The sequence below is a fragment of the Chaetodon auriga genome, chromosome 9 (genome assembly GCF_051107435.1).
Source record: "Chaetodon auriga isolate fChaAug3 chromosome 9, fChaAug3.hap1, whole genome shotgun sequence".
Lineage (NCBI taxonomy): Eukaryota > Metazoa > Chordata > Actinopteri > Chaetodontiformes > Chaetodontidae > Chaetodon > Chaetodon auriga.
The window spans coordinates 19,180,828-19,200,324 of record NC_135082.1 but is presented as its reverse complement, the minus strand read 5'-3'; the positions used below and the strand labels follow the sequence as shown (position 1 = coordinate 19,200,324).

The 19,497-nt window shown below is 43.7% G+C and overlaps 1 protein-coding gene across 2 annotated transcripts in view; it reads right to left on the bottom strand.

The window, feature by feature from the left end:
- Positions 1 to 367: 367 nt before the first annotated feature.
- zdhhc9 (zDHHC palmitoyltransferase 9) overlaps positions 368 to 19,497 on the bottom strand; it is a 28,088-nt gene continuing 8,958 nt past the window's right edge. The window contains exons 2-9 of one of the 2 annotated variants that reach the window (XM_076738754.1): positions 16,818 to 16,978; positions 12,480 to 12,638; positions 10,277 to 10,414; positions 9,799 to 9,847; positions 8,988 to 9,090; positions 5,244 to 5,347; positions 4,960 to 5,101; positions 368 to 4,135 (exon numbers count right to left, since the gene is read on the bottom strand). In XM_076738754.1, coding sequence (XP_076594869.1) covers positions 3,953 to 4,135; positions 4,960 to 5,101; positions 5,244 to 5,347; positions 8,988 to 9,090; positions 9,799 to 9,847; positions 10,277 to 10,414; positions 12,480 to 12,638; positions 16,818 to 16,978 — 1,039 coding nt within the window. In that variant the 3' untranslated portion in view covers positions 368 to 3,952. Of the gene's footprint in view, positions 4,157 to 4,959; positions 5,102 to 5,243; positions 5,348 to 8,987; positions 9,091 to 9,798; positions 9,848 to 10,276; positions 10,415 to 12,479; positions 12,639 to 16,817; positions 16,979 to 19,497 lie in introns of both variants that reach the window. The other variant, XM_076738753.1, reaches the window with a different exon arrangement.

Sequence of the window (19,497 nt, the reverse complement as noted above, 5' to 3'; positions counted from 1 at the left end):
TTTTAAATGCTTTAGCTTAAGGTTATTATAAATATACAGTAAATAAGTCAATATTTTGACTAAATGATCTCAAGTCGAGGTCTTTCCACAGCTTTCAGTGCTGATTTTAAATGACTTGTTTACCATGAACGCCATCTTTGTACTGGAAAAGTTAAAAGTCTGACCTGATGGTGGTGCTAGATGGACAGTGAAGGCATCACCAGTATCCTGCATGAAGGAGATTTTTCAGCCTGGACCAAAGAAGCACGGCTAAACAGACGATTCAGATAGTTAAAGTTCACCTTGAAGCAAAGTACTGAACCACAATAAGAAAGCTGTCACGTATGACGCCACTGATTGGACATTCATGCTATAGTTGACACAACAATAATAAGACAATATTGTTTATTTACCAGACACATTGATCATGTAAAAAGAAGTGAAGTAAATTGAATGAAACACATATAATCACAGTGTTGATACCAAACAAAGTGAACATAAATAAAGAGTTCCATCAATGGTATATTACTGTATCTGTATACATAATGCAATGTAATAGATTGATCAGAGCATTCGGATCTGACCGCGTCATGGCGTTTTAACACAGGAATCATACACACAAGAGCTCAGCTTGTCTGCGAACCTTTAGAGCTAAAACTTCAAGTTCAACCGTCCCTTTAAAAACCTGCTTTGAAACCGTCTCTTCTCCTACTCAATATCAATCATACATTCTTGCTTCTCGGTGACAGCAACGCAAAGCAAATCAAACACAAACTGCCTTCAGGTGCTTTCCACGCAGAAAGCCCACAAACTGGCCTCGGTTTCTGCTTCTGACTGGAAGCTTTTCCGAACAAACACTCGGCCGGTACGCTTTGTTTTTTTTTTTCACTTCACAGGAACAATACTGCCACACACTTTACAGCTTCATCCAGCGGAGAGGAGACAGTCGGCTCCCCTCTTCCTCTCCAGAGTGCAGAGAAACACATAAAGGATTCACCCCGAGCTGAAACTATTAATCCATCAGTTGAGAATTAGCAGAAAAACTTTATAATCCGTAAAGCAAAAATGCCCAAAATTTGCTCATTCCAGCTTTTTAAATCTAAATATCTGCTGATTTCCTGATAGTAAATTGAATATTTGGGGGTTTTTTCCCACTATTTTTGACATTATATAGGCCAAACAATTAAGTAGTTAATCCCTAAAATTGCCCACAGATGAATCAATAATTAAAGAAGTTGTTAGTTGCAAACCTGGATTAAACTTTTATCACCTAAAAGTGTCTATAATCAGTCTTCAGAGCTTTAAACTGCTTCAGGGCACAAAGAAAAGAATCATCCGGGCAGATTTCAGTCCGACACAAAGCTGTTGACACACTAGATTTTCTACACAAGTATATTTCACAAACACTGAGTCTGTCTTGCATACAACACAACCACTATTACAAACTCTCGCTATCAGCTAACATCATTTAAATACTAAGAATAAGCTTTACTCTCTCATTTTTCTCTGTGTGGGCGCCGTCCCCTCGAGCGCTCTCTGAACAAAATAAATTCTCGGGGCCACATTACAGGCTGTGCTCCGTCTGAAGTACACAGATGTGTGAAAAGAAAGGACCGAGCGCCGTTCTCCCTCTGCGATAACGAGACAGCTGCAGTGGAAGCGGCCTCGGCCTTGGGCGTACTGGAGGAATAACTGTCACAGCAAAGACGCGAGGAGGAGGAGGAGAAGAAGGAGGAGAGCAGGAGTTAAATACGAGAGCCCATTTTTACAGAGGAAGGAGGCGGGAAGGGAGAGGAGTGTGGGGAAGATCGGCTCTGGTGTGATTTACAGGAGGAGGCGCTCAAGCTCACAGGCAGCAGGATTAACACTGGCCGCGTTTAGACACACGCACACAAAAAAAGAAAAAGCCAAAACCAAAACAAAACCTTGCTGCGATCCTCACCAATCAGATGAGAGCTTCCCAGGACACCTTTACCTGCTAAACTATGTACAGTTCAACAATGGCTTTGCTTCGTTTTTGCTTCAGAAGGTCTCATTCAGTGGTTCCCAACCTTTCAGACCTACGACCCCTGAACACACCGTCGCTCACAGACCGCAGAAGTTTACCAGCTGATCCACCAAAGAGGAGTTTTTCCTTCTCACATTTAATATACTTTAGAATTTGAGGGGGCAATTTACAGCATTTCATAAGAAAAAAGCACATTTTAAGGGTTATTTTAACGGAAATGTGCTTTTTCTACTTTCCTTTTAAAAGGAATTCTTGGACATTTCAGTAAATGTTTCTTTCCTCTTTCTGATGAGACGATTGACATGACTCGTGACTGTACAGTAAATATGAAGCTACAGGCAGCAGCTGCTTAGTTTAGCTTAGCATAAAGACTGGAAACAGGGAAACAATCAGCCCGATCCTCTCCAAAGATCCACAATACATCTACGAGCATCTCTGAAGCTAACTATTGTGTTTAATCTTGAAATATAAACAGTAAAAACGACAGTAAGTCATGATGAGTTCCGCCTGAAAAGCAACAAAACATTTCGTTCTTTGAACACAAACGTTCGTGAGCTTTGGAGCTGCTGGCAGCCTGATTTTGTCATCTTTGGACAGAGCCAGGCTAGCTGCTTCCCTCTGTTTCCAGTCTTCATGCTATGCTAAGCTAAGCTATGCTAAGCTAAGCTAAGCTAAGCTAAGCTAACCACCTGCTGCCTGTAGCTCCATATTGACAGCGGACATATGAGACTGGTATCAATCCTCTCATCTATCTCTCAGCAAGAAAGCGAATGAGCTGTTTCCAAAATGTCAAACTATTCCTTTAATCATCTCGTGACCCCTTAGAACTGTCTTGTGGCCCCTCGCAGGGGTCCCAAAGCCCGGGTTGGGATCCACTGGACTAATTAGTGTACAAACGTTGGCATTTCTCATTTAACACTGAATCAGCGGTTAGAACGGATTTCACGGGCTTCTCTGTTGGTCGACCTCAGTTGCATTTGATAGTGCAGCTGTTGCGATAAGGCACTGTTACTACGAGTGTCTACTATCATCAGAAGTCAGGCCTTTTCTCACACACACACCGGGACTCTGGCAAAGCGTCTCCTGGATACAAGACATTAACTGTGCGTGAAGCAATTTCATCTATTTTAGAGCACCGACGTCACACTACATCCTGGATTATATAAAAATGGAAGGACAGGCGTTGGTCTGGATCAGATCACTTTAAAAAAAAGAGATGCAACAGTACTGGATGCAGCAATTTCAGAATACAAGGTAGATTGACTTGCCTGGAAGGAGCCTTTAAGGATATCTCAGCTAAGGATTTGCACATCCTCCCCCTGCCTGGACATCAGGTGTGCTCACGCTCTTACAGCTGTAACCCTTCTCTGCACTCTGATCTCAAAGCTGCATGTCCAGCCCTCTCACGGTTTGCATAGGGCATGTAATGTGCACACAACAGAAAACTGACTGTATGTATGAAGTTTTATACATGTCCCGAAGTAATATCGTCTTTGCCAGACACTTGCAAGGAGTATATCAGAACTGGCCTCTCACAATAAATGTCATTATGCAATTTTAAATGAAGAACTGAAGCAGTACTGACAATCGGAGCAGCCAACAGGTGACCGGCGGGGATGTCATACGCTCGGAGAGATTTTTTTATCCGCAGTTCTCCCGGCAGCTTCTCCCCCTGCGTGTGTTTTCCATGCAGTGTTCAGGAGACAGAGGAAGCTGCTGACTTTCCATTAAATCACTCCCCCTCCTGCAGGAGTAAGTGTCAGTCAAAGAGCTCTGCAGCTACTGGTGAGGAGAGGAGGGAAGAGGAGGAGCTGCAGCTGAGGCTCCGTTCTTCTGGTGGAATGTAGGGCAGGAGAGTAACTGAGCCACCCGCACAGTAATCAGACGTTGATTGTTAATGTTTCAGTTCCTGACCAGGCAGGATTGCTGGGGGAGTGGCTACGGCGGGCGCCGCGCCTCGCTCAGCTAATGGGATTTGTCCTTGGCGAGGGACGCCTCTGCATCGGTCTCGGGCGAAGCCAGGGGCGGGACCTTTGAAGCGGGAGGGTGCTCCTCTTTGCGGGAGGAGCTCTTCTCTGCTGAGGCGGCGATGCTCGGCTTGGCGTCGTCAGGTGTGTGCTCGTTGGGGATGAGCGGAGCCGTGGTTTTCTGTAGGCAGAGGACACCGTGCTGAAAAGACGCAAGCGCAGTCAGAGCCACTGATAACAAAGCATCACATCATCATCATAACACACGTCGAGCAGAGCAGAATGCTAATGTCCATCTGCTGACCCTGGACGTGTGTGAAAAGCACATGCAACAACAGAAGATGATCATTCTCAGTAATTATTAGAATAAGCACGTTCTGGTCGCACAGGGCTGTTTTTGGTCTGAGGAGACTTCCAATGCAGTGAAATTAAATACTGCAGAGTGAGCTCATTTAATGAAGCCCTAAAACCAAAACAACTGGTTTTAACAAATAATGAAAGTAGAACAAAAGACTAGTGTGAAAAAAGACTAATTAACTGCAGTAAGAAGGTCGACTGTTGTTAGCGTCCTTTGGTAAATCGGCTGGATTTTCCTAAAATCATTCTGGAGCTGTAACATGTTTAAAATGACGATTTCAATGAAACATTTCAATGTCAACATGATCTTTTGCAACACTGGACAGAGAGACTCCATGTTTTTTTTTTCTATGTTTAGCTATTAGCAGAAAACACAACAATTGAGCGATTAGAAACAGATCAACATGTAAGCATGTTAAGAGCCTCCACATGGCTGCACATCCATGTGTCACAGGATGGATCATCAATAGGAAGAGTGCTCTCCACTTAGAGCACACTGCTTCTGCTGCTCTCAAACACTCGCTGTAATTGGTTTAGACTGTTTCACGTCTGCTCTCTATTCGCTATTCTGTTCTTTGCAGCCTCGATCCACTTTAGAGGAACTGTGTGAAGGGGGAGGGTGCAGTGTGTATGTGTGTGTGTGCTCACCGTGGTTTGTGGCACTGGGTTGCTGCTGCTGCTGTTGCTGCTAGAGGAGGTGGAGGAGGAGGAGGAAGAGGAGGAGGAGGGTGCAGCAGGCGTTGCAGAAACAGACGAATCCTCTGACATCAGTCCTCTTCTGTCCAAGACGCTGGAGAGCGAGACAAGACAGTCAGTCACTAACTGCATCCTGCTCGTTTCTCGGCAGAGCGAGGTGTAGGTGAGGGGCTAATCTGAGAGAATAATCCACCACAGGCTCCGACACAGAGCCGATAACAGAGGGAGGAGGTTACCTCGGGTACGTTGGCCCGCAGAGCACCTCGCAGCAGTTTTTGATGATGTTCTTGTGGCTGTACGGGTTCTGGACTCTGTTCTTTCCCGACCAGGATCCTTTAATCTGGGCCAAAACAAGACAAGACACTCATCACTGGAGCAGCAAACCATCCCAAACACACCCCGACCTGATCACAGTCCTGCTCAGTTCTCTTTCAGAAAGATTTCGCTTCGGCTTTATACCTTATTCAAAAGCAGGGTTCCATTTTTAGATGTTGCTCCCACAGGCTTGGCTTTGACCTACTAAAAAGATCTTATCAGGGATTTCATGATTCCTGGTTTAATGGGGACTCTGTGTGCCGACGGGTGCCGACGAGCGCCGCACCTACCGATTACCACCACTTTAATAATTCATTGAAAAATCTGAGAATTCATACAAAGGATTCCCCCAGAAATAAAGTCCTTCTGCACTGTACTGTACATAAACTCTCAGTCTGATGTTTTATTTAGCAGATGACAGGAGGCACATTTTAACCCCTAAACATTTTGGTTCCTATAAAGGTGGAAAATCCTTATTTTCCACACCGACTGTATCACACACACATACTCCATATTGACTTGTTTCATATGCACATGATGTTCACAGTGAGTGAAACATTCAACCTTTCATACATTTTACAGCTGCACAATTACATCAAATGGGAAAATTTTATGTATCTTAAGCATCATTCGATTCTTTGGAAACTTTGAGACCTCCGTCCGCCCCAGCTGGGGATGGGTGGAGACATGTTTTTTTTGTTCATATTGATTTTCTTACTAAAGTCTCTGAATGTTTGTTGTCTTAATGTGCAGCCACCATAATCCTGCTTGTTTTTTTTTTTGCCCCTGGGCTTCGTCTCTCAGGTTACATACAGGCTGCCCCACCTTTTATGCAGCCTGAAAGTTATACCTGCTGACACCACTCAGGGCTGTAAGCACACTTTCCCCTCTTCTGCACGTTTTTTCAAATAGAAAAAACATTATCTACATCTTTATTTCATCATTGTTAATATTCTTCCAAAGAAGAGGACACGTTTGATAGCTACAACTTCATTTCTATCAAGAAAACTACACATGATTTTTACTGTATTAACAATACATTACAGGATAGCAGAGTTTTTATTACCACTCATACAGAAAACACAATAATTTCATCATAATTTCACAAGTGCTAGACTGATCTAGGTGTAACTATAGCTACAATACAGGTTAGATAATATTAACTGAAAAACATGCAGAAGAAGAAGAGAAAGTAGACTGATACATCGACTTATATAACTGACCCCAAAACTAAACAAAGTTTGGCTGCACAGCGTGAGTTTGTACTGACACACAACAGCCTTTTTTTGTTTTAGTTGCAGTAGATATAGGTCAACAGTCTGCCCATTAGGCACTGCTGTTCTGCAGGCCCACGTGTACTGTGTGTGCGTGTGTGTGTGCGTGTGTGTGTGTGTGTAGGAGACACAGTTGACAGAGCATGTATCATCCTATGGGAGACCAGAGCAGCTACAACACTCAAGGTGCCTTCTCTTGTTCGCCCTTATTTCACCATTTCCATCTTCCTCTCCTCCTCCTCTCTCACTCCCTCTCTCCCCTCCACCTCCCCCCCCCCCCCAGCAGTTTTTCTGGCTGCGTGCCCAGCCCCTGCAGGTATCGATGCATCTATTATTAGGCCAATCACAGATATTGAAACGGCCGGGCTGACAGCCATTGTTTCAATCCTGGAGCAACATTACACTGTAGGTGCACATTGCAGAGCTTCATTACTGATTAACTGAAAAAAAAAATGAGGCCAGCCATCCCACAGGAAGCAAAAGGGGGAATTATAAATTAATCATTACAACAAAGTATGAGTGCACTCTCTTGCTTTCAGCCATCTAGAACCTCCCACCACCACCGCTGCCGCCGCCACTGCTGCCGCTGCTGCTGCTGCGCTCTGCTTCCCGTCAGAGCCTCTGCAGTCAGATCTGGGCTAACAAAGCCTCCAATAAAGTATACACACCGTTAACGCTACTATACACAGACAACATAAATTACTCCCTCGGTGGATTCATCCACCTGCGTCACCACTACTCATCATCTGCTTTAGATCAGCCTGAATGTGTGTGTGTGCGTGTGATGACTAAATAATGACTGGATGGTAATGAGATCAAGCAATCAATATTTTTTCCCTCATTTAGCCTCACGAGCTTCTTCTAAAGGTGGCTGACAAGTTGAGAATCAGAAACCGGCGGGCCTGCTTTGTTCCTATTCCAGCTCCATGCTATCATTGGTTTTATTAAGAATAGCAGCGATTCATGCATATTTTTAGATCATTAGCCTGTCGCCTTGGTGAGCAGAGAGGAGTGCGACTGCTGCTTTTAGCATTCAAAGCATTTACCAGCCAATTTGTCATATGGCTCAGGCTGAGCGGAGGAAAAGTGCTCCCGCTGTATTGGCCACCGTTCCCCTGTAAAGAGATTTTTGGTCTCAGTGCGGCTGAACTGGATGAAAAGACGGGATAATAAAAGTTTACAACACGAGCAGACAGATTTGTCAGTTATATTTTATCTCACGTGACGCCTGATTAAAAAAGATGCTGCGTGTTTTGTTTTAGCTGCAGTTATAAATAGACTTTGCAGCTTCAGTTGAGATCCTGTTTTCTTATTTGAGTTCACGACATTTTCTGTATTTGCTTTGCTTTCGTTTACTATAACAGTGTTGTTTAACAAGCTGCAGTTTACCAGCTCTCTGTCCTTCAGCGCTGGACGAAGCGGTGGCGTTGTCAAGGAAACGGCTCCGTAGTCTTAGAAATTGTCCCGTTTACGCCTCTGTGATGTATGTTTATCTTTCCAGCAATGTGAAGCCAACATTTGCAGACATACTGTTAAAACTACACTTTATCCTCACTGACGATGAATCTGATTCTAAAGCAAACACAAGTCTGACCCTTCATCCAAACTAAATCTGTGAAAACTAGAAAAATATCTGCACTGAGGAGGATTTTCTTCATCTTTTATCTTATCTGTGACTGATCAGAGCGTTTGGACTTTGTTCAAAGATGACGTGAACTATTCACGAGTGGTCTGTTTAGTTCGAGACTGAAACACTCTCCTGGAGTTTGTTGTTTGGGTGAAGATGATGGTGGAAATGCAGGTAAGAGCCAATCAGCAGCCTGAGTGCCTGAATATGTGGGTCACACTTTACACTACTGGATTATCAAGCATTTCAGAGCTTCTGACCGGATGTGGAAAAGGTCTAAATGCATGTGTGTCTCTTTATAGATCGCTGTTAGCTAACAAGCAAAGGCATATTTAGCAGTACATTAGCGCCACCCATTGAGCTTCAGTTTGCACGGTCCAATCTCAGCAGACAAAATCAGCTTGAAGTCTTAATTTAGGAGTTTTAGTTGGTGAGAAATCCTGTGTTGTGCAGTTTAACAGAGCATGATTTTAGAAAATCAGCCACTGGAAGTACTTTGAGGATAATAACGTTAAAGAAAGCTAACCGCAGTCAATGCTGTTACTTCACACCCTCAAAAGTTCGGTTCATCTGAATAAAGACAGTGTGAAATCGAAGAAATACTACAAAGTGCAGCACTGTGCCTCCCAGCATGATTCAGATTGACACTATAGATATGACAGAAGCACTAGTCTGTAGATACGTGCTGTTTAAATGGATGCATGGATAAAAAGCTTTAACGGCACAGAACATGTTTCATTGAACATGCAGTAAGATGCACTCACGTCCTCATTGGTGGTCTGGTTGAGAGAGATCAGGTAGGTGTGGAAGCCGGTCAGTCCCACCACCGACCACAGGGTGAAGAAGCACACCAGCACCTCCAGCACAGTGCAGCCGAGTTAAGAAAACAGCAGCAGATGTTTCCGGCCTGACGCGTGGTCGCTGATTAAACAGCAGGTGATGGCAAAATGTCAGAAAATTATATAACATGATTAATGCCAGTGACGGTCAGCGAAAGGAACCAAAGTCTAAAAATATGCGTGGGGTCAAAAGCAGGAGGTTTTTACCCTTTTACTTACAAAAAAGAAAGAAGTGAGCAGCTGCAGTTTCGCTAAGTTCAGTCATCAAGCCCTTTGCCCTCTTAGTCACTAATGCTACCTCTGCTAACTCTAATAGCTTTCAGGACACAGTGATGAAACACTACACCGTGTATCATCTCATCCTGAACTGGGATTTTCTTATCATTACCCCACAAACTAATGTAGTTATCTAAGCTCACTGGCCTATTAGCTGAACATGCTAATGGCTGCAGCTACGTTGAGCAGATGAACACTTTGTTTAATCCATCCCTTACACTTCAGCTTTTGTGTTTAAAAAGGTTAAAAAGGACGCCACTTCATCGTGTTAGTTACGGACGCTAAGCTATAATTAGAAAATCGGTGTTCGGGGACAGCTTTAGGGAACGGTCATTGTCGGGGTGATGTACTTTAAAAGAATCTTGATGTTTTTCATTTTCTATTTTGGGAAATCTGGCAAACGTGAGGCACACAGCAGCTGTTTTGTGGTATATACTGTGGTCAGAGCTTTAAAGGATATGTTCCAGGTGTTTCCTTCAAAGTGTTCAAAAAGCCATTATCCACTGAACCTGTGAACAGAGAAACACAGAAAGAAGATACATTATTAATTCTTTCCTCTACTGAAAAGGCAGAATCCTTACACATTACACCAGTATTAAGATAACAAGCCCAGAGCTAATTATCCTGACTAGAAACACTCCAGTTTCCTGTGCCTCTCTGTCTTCTTGCCGTCTGCATTGGGTAGAACAAGGAAGCAGGAGGATGGGGATGAAAGAGGAATCATGTCAAGCTGTCAGTTGCTGTTTCGTGTCATGTCACGCTCCAGGAAAAGCCTGGTCTGAATTAGGTCATAGTTTCAGCACACGAGCATACATTTGCATTTACACTAGAAGCTGCTGGTGAGCTTGTGTCACAAGTTGTGCTTCCTGCTTTGCCGAATTCTTTTAGATGTCCTGTCTGTTCCTTCTCATCGGACAAACGGCTGACGGGATACTCACGCATGACCACGTGAACGATGTCGAAGGTGAAGATGTAAATGGTGAGCAGGGAGAGGGACATGGTGAACAGGTAGAAGTATCGGTAGTTCCTCTTGCCCACGCAGTTGCCGACCCACGGACAGTGGTGATCGAAACGGTCTGCGATGAAGAGGAAAAGGTCACTGTGTCAGTATGCGAATAAAACCAGACGTTCCACACCAACTTTCTGAGAAAACAGACTCTTTAGGAAATCAATCAAGTGTTAAAAATACACCAGTATCAGCTGCAGTCTTTTGGTCAAAGACAGCTTTGTGCATCAGCTTCTGTAAACCTGCAGTCTAAATATAGTGACCACTTCCGCTCGGCCCCTCCTCTTCTGTAATTTGGAGGAGAGCCGGATGAAAAGAGGGGAGGGTCGAACGGACGGCAGAAGTAAACATGTTCCTTTAAACTTTTCTCTGCAGCAGACACACCGTCGCACTCCCTGGATGGACTCTCACAATGATATACTGTAAACAGCGCAGCAGAAAAACAAGGTGTGAAGCAGCTTGTAGATATAAGGTCAAAATAAATGGATCACAGTAGAAAAGGAGAAAAGGAGCCTTTTTATAAGTCCTCCCAATATTTTTTTTAGCCACATGGCTCTACAGATGGCCATGTCTGTCGGTCAAGCTGCTTGTCCATCATCACCACTCACACCATTAACTGTATAGAAAGACAGACTCCCCAAAAAGCGAAGCCAAAACATCTCGATTGCTCCCTGTGTAGGTCATAAAATAAGATCAACAGCAATAACTTTGGTGATCCTTTGACTTTCCATCTAGCGCCACCACGAGGACGCATTAATGTGTCCAATCCTTAAACCTGAGAAACTACAGGCACTGTTAAGCACGACCTAACAAATGTTAGCATGCTAACACGCTGAACTAAGACAGTGAACATACACCAGCTAAACATCAGCATTATCATTGTGAGCATATTAGAACTGTGACGTTAGCATTTAGCCCAAAGCACGACACAGAGCCGCTAGCATGGCTGTAGACTTTGTCTTATAATACATATCCCCCCCCACCCCACCCCCACCCGCATGGTGCAGAGCAGGACAATAATCCTGTACGCTGTTCACTGAATATGGACGTAAAAACCCTCAAATTAAAGCTGAAAGCACTTTACTAGCTTGATAATCAAACCAAAATGCCATTTTTGTCCATTTCATTCACTAAAAGGAAAGATGTGTGCAGTAATTCAGAGGTCTGGAACCAGAATAGCACTTTACCCCCATAGCAATTGTTTTAATTCAACTCCCATGTGCTACACACACACAGCTAAAACAACTGTCCAGATACTCCCAGACTAAATCGTACATCAGACATCTCATAATACATTAACCAGAGGAGGCCCGGGGAAAAACAAATATAATTAGTGAAATGGTTTGTTTCTTTCTTCTGTTCTTCTGTTTTTTTTATAACACTGTTTATTCTGTGAGAGACTTTAACCGCTATAAACGACGCCGAGCTGAAGATGAAAAGATACGGCTGCAGTAAAAGAGGGACTGAGGCATGCTGCCGCGTCATGCTTGGACTATGTATGTGCGTGTATGTGTGTGTGTTTCTACAGCAGGTGGACACAGATGAACCAGTGTTCACAATGACTGAGCGCTTATTCCCTCACTGAGCCTCCACTGTCTCCTCTCACATCGCCTGTGAGTCTGAGCTCCCCTCAGACGCATTCCTCAACCATTAGAAGCCAAATCAGTGCTATTCTGCAGGGCTGCGAGATGACACAGCAAAACACACACACACACACACACACACACACACACACACACACACACACACACACACACACACACACACAGAGTTCAAACCGGCTTCAGAATTCAAAGCACATTCCACAAAAACAGTCCCTGTGAAGTTTTTGGCTCGTTCGTTTGAGTTTTCAAAAACTTTTGCGTCCTCTCTTCTTAGTCCAACGTTTATTCTAAAGCTACCATTTTTAAATTATTTAACCACGGCGATAAATGAACGCAGAGAGGTAATTAAGATTGAGGCTTCAGTAATAATCATCATGTCAGCAAGCTATTTTTCCCCACGAGACGACACTGCTCACCTTTCTATTTCTGAAAAACTGAAATAAACCACCTTCAATGGGCCGTCTTCTCACTTCGTAAAGCCTTTGTTCGAACATCGGAAGAAGTGACGGCAGATCAGAAGAGATTTCTTACCGACGCAGTTGTCACAGATGCTGCAGTGAGATGCTCGAGGTGGCCGGAAGATCTTGCAGGTGTAGCAGTACTTGAGCTTGACGATCTGGTTGTTGATCTGAACGTTGCGGATTCGAGGTGGGGGTCGCTGCCCTGCAGGGACGTTCCCATTGGCGGCCTCTGTGGAAACAACAACCACATCAGTCGGTGGCAGGTGTTGGCATCTAACCTCAAACTAATCTAACAACATCACAAACTAAGTCCTCAAAAAGCACAAATTAACACTTCTGACTGTGTTTTCACCAATAACGAGTACATAAGCTTCTTAAAACGTACAGTTTCTTGCAGCCTTGTTGCACTCGATTGCATTACTAGTAAAGGTGCTCCCAACATTGCGTTCACTGGCTGTATATTTCTTAAATAGGCAATGAAGAACGTGAGATTCAGTGACAAGGACAAGGAAAAATAAGACATAAATCTTGACAGGTGAGCCTTGAGGACGTCGGTGAATGACGACACTGACTCGATACGGTATTGACGATGGTGGATTTATGTGTAATTATTGCTCAGCTGTTAATATTACTGATCAGCAGCACTATAATGCCGTGTCTTTCTCTGCTGGGGCATCAACTAACCTCCCTAATGCTGAAAGGACCGTATTTCACACTCCAATCTTTAGTAGCAGCAGTCGCCACCCAAATGAAATTCTCATGCATTCACTTTTCTTGGCAATCCAGATCTTTCTTATTATGCAGCACTGCAGGAGCTGAGAGGTTTGAGAGGCTGGCTAATGACCAGAGGGCTGCTGGCTGGAATCTTTCAGGAGAGAAACTGTTCGGGAGAAATCTACCATTAACATGCTGCAGGGGGAAGGCATGAATGTGGAGTTAATGGTAAAGAGCAAGCATGCTCTTAAATTAAGATAAAAAATGAAGCATTCGTGGAAATTTAATTATCTGGGCTGGAGAGAGCGTTCAGAGACGATCAGAGAAACAGTTAGGCATGAACTAAGCTGGATGTTTATCATCTGTATAAAGCTCTCAATGATCATTTTCTGTTATGCAAAACAAAACCGTTTCTTCATAAATAAATTAGTCAAAGTAGGACGTTTACAAGCTTGTGTCAAAAGCATCCAAAATACATCCACAGACATGAAGACTGTGAAATTTATTTAATCTGGCGGCACAAAACGCTCTGCATTATGAATCTACAGGATGTAGGATTAGCGGCTTTCAGGGTAAACCGGCGGAGAATAAATTAGTGAGTCATCACTCACGGGGCGTGATGCCACTCCCTCGGGTAGCAAAGCTCTGTCTGCTAGTGGCATTATATATTCCAAGAGGATGCCTCTCCTCGTATTAGCATTCCCCCTTGGGACTAGTCACTAACAGGCTGAGGGGAAAGAGCATGGAGGCAGCGGTGGCTTCATCAAAATGCCTGCCTCAGCCTCAGAATGAGATCAAACATCCACACCTGCCTCCTCCACTGGCTGTTATCTGTTAGAGGGCCCAGAAACAGCAAACAACTACTCTAACATTAAAAAACATACCGCATAAGAGCTGCGAGTGTTGAATGGAGGCTGTGAACTAAGTGCTTTATTTAAGCTCTTGCAGTGCATATCCTTTACATGGCCGTGCCGCCCAGCGTTTGCATGTCCTGCTATTTTGGGAGATTTGCTGAGATGTGGAATGTAAAATAAATAAACCAAAAAATAGGAGGGTATAAAACCGGAAATAGACGATCAGTGAAGGGTTTGGAAGGATACATGCCGAACAAGGTCAAAGGAAACATGAAAACCAATGTACTGCTAAAGATTAGCTGTTTTTTATGTTCACATGTGGAAGCAGGACCTAAAAACTCGGACTTGGAGAGAAGGTAACCTGACGTGATTTAAAGGAACAGTTTGGCATTTCGGGAAATACACTTACATTATTTTTTATTTATCAAGAATTAGATGAGGAAGATTGATACCACTCTCACATCTGTACGGTAAATATGAACCCAAAGCTAGCTGCCAGTTAGCTTAGCTTAGCATAAAGACTGGAAATAAGGGGAAACAGCTCACCAATGCTCTTTTTCCACATATGAGTTATATATTCAGAACACATCTTAATTTAGAGATTGACTGTGATGGAGTAAAAACATCACAGGCCTGTTACATTACTGGCGCAAACAAAACTTAACAGCACCTGAAAACATGAATAAATTAGACTTACTAGTTCTTCAGTGTTCGTGTATGTGTTAAACACCCTCTAAATCAATTTGGGAACGAGCATGAGCTTAAATTTTGCATTTCAAATTTTGACGGTGAGGGATCGAGATCACAGATTGTGCCTTCAGCTAAAGCTGCATTTAAGGCCAAATTTATAACACCACACCTTCACATTAGCATTGAACTGTCTCACTTTTCCCCTTCTCCTTCTTTTTGCGTAGTTTGAGATGACTGTGAATGAAATATCTTTGGGTTTTAGACTGCTGGTTTGACAAAACAAGCGCATTTGAAGGCATCACCTTAGGCTCTGGGAACTTGTGATTTTCTGCTAATTAAAGGACAAAACAATCAATGGAAGATATAATCGACACATTTATCAGTTATGAAAATAACCATTACTTGCAGCTTTATTCACATAAATAATTTCCAATGAGATTTCCTCATGTGAGCTAAACGCAGGAGCTGTACATTGTGCTCCCGGGTCATCATGGCCGAAGCCAGCGAGACCACCGAGCCATTGTCATCCAGTGAGTGATATGAGTCACAGTCATGATGAGAGAAGCGCTCGCTGCCAGCTAACCCATTCTCAGAGGAGCGCGTGCCTCCGCCTTGCTATTACAGCCCTCCTCTGTCATGAGCTGAGACCGGTCTCCACCGGTGCCTCTTGACTGGAGGAGAACGAGCACGAGTGATGGCTGAAGGACACCGCAAATCTTTAACTGAGACAGAGGGTGAACACCGAGCAGCCGCACAGCCAGACAGGGAGGGAGTCAGGTAAGGATGCAGGGAGGATGCAGGGAGGGCTGGTGCAGAAATATCGCAGAATAAAAGGTCATTCCTCCAGATATACAGTGAGTCTGGACAACCCAGGGAGAGGACATGAAATATACAGAAATACACTGCTTGGCGCTTGTTTGTTTTTTGTTGGCAAAGGCTTTGTTGTCATCGTTATACAGTGTATAGTTTGTTCTGTTTAATAAGACAACAGGATCCTTTGTAATGAATGTGTGTTAGACTGAGCTCTATATCCACAGACGAGCGCGCCCAACCTTCAGCAACATAAAGCACAACAAACATGAATAAACCAACAGAACCGCGGCTGTGTGCCGACTGCTTAGCTCAAGTATTTATGTCCTCCAAATACCACCTTCCTGTCCATGTCGCTGGACATGGTTCTATACAAAAAACAACAACAACAACAACCTAGATGATGACGACATGACTGTAACAGCACATGAACTCCGGTCACCATCCGTCCTCTTGTTGACTTAACATTTGAATGAGTGTAGATAAGAGATTTGCGCCTCGTGGCATTATCAGTGCTGACTGCATATATTGGCTATGCACATGTCAAGGTGAGGCGCTGGACTGCGATCGCACTGGAGGAGGTGAGACTACTTTACATTCACACTATTGTATATTTCTAATTCCAGTGAAAATCCAAAGGTTTGTAAAGACACAGAACACCCCATGTAAACTTACATGGATGTTTTTATGCGTAATTTGTGTCGCTGATTTGAATGTTAGACTAAATTCACTCCAGTAACAGACTTTTGTTGACCCCTTGGTGACAGCAAAGTCAAGTTGTGCACACAGCAATGACTTTCTGGCCACCTTAAAGACCAACATCCACTCTCCTTTTAGCTCTGTTTTTGGTCTCTACCAACTCCTGAGCCGGTGTACAGTGAATTTTTAGAGCTTTTTCTCTGGAAAATAGCTGCCTGCTGTTGCCAAAAACTGCACTATGGGAGCAATGGGAGTGAACCAAAACGGGAAAGTTGCAGGCCAGAAAGCTAAACAATGAGCTGAAAGTCATAATAAAGCTCCATAAAGCCAAGGGCCTCTGCAGAGTCAGGTGATAATTCTCTGTAGGCAGCGACTCCTTTCACACTGTCACACTGTCATTTGACAAGTTATAATAACAATAATATTAAAAATGATGATAGCAGCTTTAAGATACGTCTTCAACAAAGCACTGACGCTACCACAGAGCAGGATGCATATGTGATCCTGCTAAACAGTGTGGAAAAAAATGTGTGGAAAACTTGTTAAGTGAATATTTAAAATGCCACAACAAGCTTGAAAGTACCCTGAAAATAAAGACAAAATATTTCAAAACTTCTGTGCAAACCACTCGTGCAACTCACCGATTTCCATCTCGATGAACGTGGCCTCCTCTGGAAGGGCCCGTGGCAGCACCCCGGGGTCACTGAAGCTGGTCCTCAGTAACATGGCAATGACGAAGAGGAAGAGCAGGACAGCAAAAACTGGGATGGCAGGAGACAGATGGACAGCCAGGTACGGACATCTGTGGGAAAACAAAAAGATTAAAGAAGATAAAGATAGAGTCTAAAAGCAGGGAGGACAGGAAATGTTTCTTCTTTTTTTAATTTTTATGTCTGACTTTGTCATTATTTCATTCCAGCTGCTTTGTTTAGTTGATTAATTGACTGGTTAGATGGTCACCAGAAAATTAATCAGCAATTATTTTGATGATATTTTGTGGTTGCAGCTTCTCCAGAGTGAATATTTGTTTTTTTCTTTGTTTTATATCACTGTAAACAGAACCTGAAATTTTGGACAAAACAAGACATATAGGACGAGGATCTGGCGAAATGTGATGATTATTTTCTGACACTGTCAAGACAAAGCAATTGTAGGAATAATTCGCTGAAGCAGAAAAAAAAAACACTTTGAATTGAGATATTTCATATCTTTGCATCAGGCCTACACATGACACAAAAACGAGAGAGCCCTCTCCAAAAGAGCGTGTGCAGAGAGGCCCTGACCTGACAGCATACATATTCTGAACTGGTGTTCTGAGCATAAGGTCATGAACTGCGAGAGCCGCCCTTTCTCTGGACCGTGCCGAAGTCACGGCCGTGAATAAACAACACCGTGCCACACCACCCTCACCTTCTGGAGGAGCGGAGACACATTAGCATAACTCCTTTTGCCAGGGCATTGAGATTAGAGCCAGCAGGGCCTCTCCAGCGAAAAGGCCTGCTGCTCAGTGTGATAACAGATGTGGGCTGCAGTGCAAAGTGCTGCGACAGAACAGAGGAGCGGCGGCAGCAAAGGCTTCTACATGCAGTTATTAATAGTTAAACTGTACGGCCTCATCTCCCTCCCATGAGGCCGGGATCATATATTCATAAAGCAACACTGATGTGGCACTACAGGACCGTACACTGTGCAGGACATACTTTTGTGCTGTATGTCATGCACGAAGTCTGCCCACACAGGCGACACACTCTCCGCTTCATTACATGGGAGATTGAGATTTGGACCGCTGAAACTCAGACAGAAACATTTTCAAAACTGCCGTTGAAGTGAAATGTGCAAATTCAAGCAGATTAATCAATTATATCCATGCCGCTATTTCTATAAGCAGAAATCCCCTGCTTCTGCGGTTCCTCGAACGTGTCTCAACTGATAAACAGAATATCTCGCGTAAAGAAGATTTTAAGTGTTTATCTACAAAACATTGACAAGGTGCATTTGTGTGCAACATAATATCCCCTATGAACAATACCCATTTATCTGCATCACTTATCACCCAAAACACTGCATGCACAGTTGCATAACTTCACGTCATAAAGTACGAGCTATAAATTATTTTAGGCGGCCAAAACTGCTTGAAAGCAGCGCTAATGCACGATGACATTTGTATTGTTCTGCGACTGTTTCTGGTTTAGTTGTAAATTGTTTGATCAGACTTGCACTTTTACCCTTAAAGCACTTTTTTATTTCGGTACCAATGAGGTGGAGTGCAGGGCCAACGCAACGAAAAGATGTTTATCTGTCCAAATATTTATGGACTGCGCCCTGAAAGTGAATATCTTTGAAGTGATTTCATCATTTACAGTGCCATCCATAATGTCTTCTCTGATTGCCATTTCATTCACACACACACACACACACACACACACACACACACACACACACACACACACACACACACACACACACACATGTACAGCTGGCAGGAAGTTTAGAAGGAAAGGGATGTGAGTAAAACACCTGCAGTCAGAACAACATGGTACAGACCAAAGTCCTCAGCATACCTGAGCACTGACGTAACAACAACATACACACACACACACACACACACACACACACACACACACACACACACACACACACACAAAACACCTGCTGGACTGGTCTGAGCGGTTTCCCTGCAGTGCCTTTTTTCACACTAATGGAAACTAGGAGCACAGATCAAATCAATAGAAATTTCCACTGGACCAAGCCTGTGAAGTATGTTTGGCCCATTTGTTAGTGCAGAGACAGCAGAGAGCAGCCAGTGGACTCAGACTGAGGGGAGGCAGTCTGTCGATGAAATGTAATTCCCGTAATGATGACTGGTAGGTATTCAAGGCACACTCTATCATTGCTTCCCATCAAGCCTCCACGTCCTTCCTGGATGAGACCACTTCCTCTGTCGCTGAGGAGCGGGGTGGTGCTGGCACAGTGACGCTGTGTGTTCATCAGTCACCACAGACACAGCAGGAAAACTGGACTTAATCAGGTCCTGCGTCCACGTGGGGAAAACCTCTTCATCAGTGAGGCAGTCAATCAGGCCGCCAAATCACACTCACATACCACTTACATGTTCCCCCTCTAACTCAGCTCTCCGTCTCTCCATCAAGGCTCACGATAAACTACTGATGAAGAATACATTTACTCAAGTACTGAACTTCATGAGAGTGTTTCACCTATATGGTACTTTATACTTGTACTGCAAGCAATGCAGCTCGAGTTTCTGAATGCAGGACTTAACTTGTAAGGGAGTATTTTTTTGCTGCCTTTTTGCTACTTGAA